Here is a 4,852-nt window from a genome sequence, read left to right as displayed (position 1 = left end):
ACAAAAATGGCCTCAATCATGCTAAAGGCAATCAAGACATCAAATATTAGAAATAAAGAATCAAGCAAAACTAAGATCACAATCATAGAAGAGATATAGCACACAAGAACAAAAATAGTGGTTAAAAATTGTAACAAAAATAGTGGTTAAAAATAGTGGTTAATCCGAAACAAAGTATGAACTATTATATACTGCTGGAAAGCTCTGGAAGTCAGATTTCCATAGCCGTTGAGAGCGCTCCATTTGGATTTCTATAGCTCCAAAAAATCTCTTCCAAATGCAAGGAGGTCAGATCCATACAGCATCTGCAGTGCTTTCTCTATCTCTAAATCAGACTTCTGCTCCAGCTCCTCAATTTCAGCCAGAAAATACCTGAAATTGCACAAAAATACAAAAACTCATAGTAGAATCCAAAAATATGATTTTAACACTAAAACTTATAAAAACGTAATAAAAACTAAATAAAACATACTAAAAACTATTTGAAAATGATGCTAAAAAGCGTATAAAATATCCGCTCATCAATGTCCCTACCTCCTACCAACAATACCAGCACCAACCAATCATTTAGCTCATCCAACCCTCCTTCCCAACCTCTCCCAAACCCAAAGGGTACCATTAATGCAATCACCTAGAGGAGTGGTACAACGCTTGAGGAAGTTGAAACCAAGCCCATCAAGTTGGCGGAGGATGTTCCTAATGTAGAAGTTGGTGAAACAATGGAGATAGATGAAGATGAAAAGGAGGAAGAAGTTGCAAAGGAAGAAGAAGAGCAATTGAGGGCCAAGGAACTGAAGCGGAAGAGCAACTTAGAGGAACAAATTTCTATACCTTTCCCTACATTAGCCAAGAAGGCCAAGAAGCATGAGGAGCTTGATCCCAACATAGTGCAAATCTTCAAGAATGTGGAGGTAACTATTTCACTCTTTGATGCCATACATCAAGTTCCCAAATATGCTAAGTTCCTTAAGGATGTGTGCACTCATAAAGAGAAGATTGGTGGACTAGGGATGATTCTATTAGGCAATTCTGTTTCTTCTGTGATGGATGATTTTCTTGAAAAGTATAGTGATCTCGGTCCTTGCTTGGTATCTTGTATGATTGGTGAGATTCAACTTAAGAATTGCATGTGCAACCTAAGGTCATGTGTGAGCATTATGCCACTCTCGATTTATCAGAAGTTAAACCTTGCACCATTGAGGCGATCCGGAGCTAGGTTTGTGCTTGCGGATAAGAGTATAATTTCAGTTGTAGGTATTGCCGAGAATATATTGGTGAGAATTCAGGACTTAATCTTTCCAGTGGATTTCCATATTCTGGAGACACCTCCCATTGATTCGGATAGGCCATCCTCCATCTTACTTGGGAGGCCATTCTTGAAGACATCCCGATTTAAATTAGATGCATTTTCGGGGGATTACTCATTTGAAACTAAAGGGAAGGTGGTGAAGTTCAAATTGGAGGAAACCATAAGGCAACCTCTAGATGTACATTCAATTTTTGGTTGCGACATTTTTAAAGATGATGTAGTTGAAGAACACTTTGGGAGTGATGATGAGATAAGCGTCAATAGAGATTTGGGTATAAGAGGACTTAGCAAGGAAAAGGGAATTGATCCACGACTTCCATATCCTCAAGGAAACAAGGCACCCAATCATGGTTCAATTGACAAGTCGAAGCATCCCCCCTTGAAGGACACTCTTACCAAGGCTAACAAGAAGGACAAGATAGATGTCCTTGAGGATGTTCCAGAAAGATGATCTCAAGCGCATGACCATCCAACTTAAGGACGTTAAAGAAAAGTGCTTGGTAGGAGACACCCCACAATAGTATGATCCTCCTTGAATATAGTTTCTTGCATGTAGTTTTAGAGTCTTTGTTTCATATTGTGATTGTTTGATTTTGTTGAGTTGTTTAAGCATGCCTGATTTTGTTTGATTTTGTTGAGCTTGTTAGAGTCTTCATGAGGATTTCATTGATCTTGGTTTGGTTAAATTGGCAATTTTGAAGAAAAATGCTTGATTTTGAGTATTGCCTGAAATTCTAAGTGTTTTTGAAGTGCCTAATTTGAATGAATGCCAGGATTGTGCTGTAATTGTCTCCCTCATGTTGTTATATAAAAAAAAAGTCGTCCCATGCATGAGCATGTCAATGGTCATTTTCGCAAACCCACGCATCATGCGTGGGCAACGCGTACGCGTCGTTTGCTGTTGTTGCAACCCCTGGTACAAAAAACCAAAGAGTTGCACTGGAGTGGTGCTGCCTTTGTGCGAGAAGCACAATCTCACCCCACGCGTGCGCGTCATCTGACGCGTACGCATCCCCTTCCAATTCTTCTTTCCACGTGTAGGGGTGGACGACGCTCACGTGTCACTCGTTTTTTCTCTCTTCCACGCATACACGTGGACGAGGCGCGCACGTTGCACGCCTGACGCAGCTAGCAGGGCACGCTGCCCTGTTCTCTCCATTTTCTTTTTCTTTGTTCTTCTCTTTCTTCCTTTCTTCTTCTTTCTCCTTACTACCTCTTCTCCGCCTGCAACCACCGGCGACCTCAACCACCAGTGACCACCACCTCCGGTGGTCCCACATTTCTCTCTCCTCCTTTATCTCTCCTCTCTTCTCTCTTTCTCTCCTCTTAATCTCATTTATACTCAACCTCATTTTCTTCCTCCTTTCCTGGTTGCATTTCTCTTCTTCCTCTTTTGTTTCTTTTTAAAATTTTTCTTTACTATTGCATTTAATTACTCTACTACTTTGTTCTAGGTTGCATTTTTACTTTGTTGTTTATTTGTTTGTTTGTTTGTTTGTTCACTCTTATTTCTTTTCTTTCTTTTTATTTTCTTGTATGGGTGTTGAATCTCATTTACTTTTTGAATTAGTGGATTCTTTCATATCTCTTAGCTTGTTTGTGCCCTTCCATTTCTAGACCTCATTGTCTTGGAGTTAGTTGAGCGAAAGGTTTTCCTATGACCCCCACCTTTCTTGCATGTGCTTATCATTGTTGTTATTGATGCTTGAGTTTATTCTTCTCATGCTTTATACTTGCATGCTTCTCTCACTCTTGCATCTCATGCTAGTGATATGCCTCTATGATTATATTGTTGTCTTGTGTACATATTGCAGCTGTTATGTCTTTAGGACACTTCACTCTTTTGTGGCATTAATCTTCACTTGCATTGTATTAATTCTAGTTTTTTGTCTCTTTGAGCCTATTGTCTTTCTCTTTTCTTCATTTTTAGGATGGCCACTAGAAAGCAAAGAAAAAGACCTCCAAAAAGCCGTCTACAAGGAGAGCAACTCAAAGAACAACCGTCAAGGCGCAAACTTCCTCGAAGGCCAAACCACTTGCTAAGCGGTTAAAGAACTCTAGCCGCTCTGATGAGGCAGGAAAGGAAGTTCTCGCAAGATTCACCAACCTACCTACGGCGAAACTGACAATCTGGAGTCCACCTCGGATCATAGCAAAGAAGTAATCAAGAGGTGAACAAGGAGACATCCCTGTCTCACCACCCTATGGCCATTAAGAGTGACACTCCCGGATCCACTCTGTTCATCATTGATGGCACAGACGACCATGCAAATTTCTAAGTGTGGGAGGTTGTTTACTGACTTTCGTAGGTAACAACCCTTCTTTTCAACACCCAAATTTTAATTTTCTCTTGTAATTAGGATAATTTGCATTGCATGGTTAGTTTTTGAATTTAAACACTCTTTGCATTGTAGTTATTTCTTGTTAGAACTACTTGGTTAGGGTGATGATTTTTTTTCTAAGAAACTGTTTTTAGGACACCCTACCAATTTGAAAAAAAATTTGTGTTAAACTTGCTTGAAGGAATTAATTTTGGAAAAGGTTTTTGAGCTAAGAACACACAAGCATGTAAGTTTTGAGCCTAATTGTGTGGTTACATCTTATAACCACTTATTTTCATTCTTGTGTGCATTATTCTCTTTTTATGATTGCAATCCTTGATTTGTTTGATTCTATATATCCATTATTTTATATATGAATGCATTTATATGATTGAGACCGTTATTTCAATAGCTCACTTACCCAAATAGCCTTAACCCTTTTATCTACCATTGTTAACCAATCTTGAGCCTATGTTAATCCCTTTTGTTCTTAAAAGTGAAAAAATAATAAATGTCCCTTAATTTAAATTTTTTATTAGCTTAGGCTAGTGAGGGTGTGTATCATTTGGGTATGGGAAAATTGGAAACATTGGATGAGATAAAAGTGTGTTTTTGTATTTTTATTGAAAATATTAGGAATTGGGTACACAATCATGTATTGAATATTTAAACCCTATGCATTGATCCCTTTGTACATAATTCATCAAAAGAGAAAGAGAAAAATAGAAGAAAATAAAAAGAAAAAAAATAATAGAGAAAGAAAAAGAAAGAAAAAAAAGAAAGCAATAAAAAGGGGACAAAATGCCCTAAGGCAAAGCCAATAATAACCAATGCATATGGGTTGTGAATTAAAACAGAATGCATGAGTGTGTGAAAAGTGAATGAAAGGGTAGTTAGGTTGTGTATTAGAATTGTATAGGTTGTTGTGTGTGTTAGGTGAGAGCTTAGGTTAATCAAGGATTTAAATTTCAAGCTCACTTGGCCATATATGCATCTCTACCTGTACCCTAGCCCCATTACAACCTAAAGATAAGCCCTCATGATGAATGTATGCATGCACCGAATAACTGTCGATTGTTAGATGAAAAACAAATCTCGAAAAGCATGATTAGAGGAGAATTGAGTGATCAACCCTATACACTTGAGGACTAGAGCGGATACACTTCCGGTGAGGGTTCGATGCTCAACTCCTTATTCCCTGCTTTCACAAGCTTTCTTCTTG

At 38.4% G+C, this 4,852-nt stretch overlaps 1 protein-coding gene across 1 annotated transcript; it reads left to right on the top strand.

The window, feature by feature from the left end:
- The first annotated feature begins 719 nt into the window (after positions 1 to 719).
- Positions 720 to 1,760, top strand: LOC107627233 (uncharacterized). The gene has a single exon (XM_016330086.2). It carries the CDS (start codon positions 720 to 722, stop codon positions 1,758 to 1,760), a length of 1,041 nt encoding a protein of 346 aa, XP_016185572.2.
- Positions 1,761 to 4,852: the final 3,092 nt, after the last annotated feature.

This window comes from Arachis ipaensis, chromosome B2 (assembly GCF_059453495.1).
Source record: "Arachis ipaensis isolate K30076 ecotype BB chromosome B2, ASM5945349v1, whole genome shotgun sequence".
NCBI lineage: Eukaryota > Viridiplantae > Streptophyta > Magnoliopsida > Fabales > Fabaceae > Arachis > Arachis ipaensis.
Note: the sequence above shows the minus strand (reverse complement) of the source record. Positions and strands in the feature narration are given on the sequence as shown.

What these genes read in the sequence shown, in the direction of transcription:
- LOC107627233 (XM_016330086.2), top strand. Translation starts at nt 720, where the DNA reads ATGGAGATAGATGAAGATGAAAAGGAGGAAGAAGTTGCAAAGGAAGAA.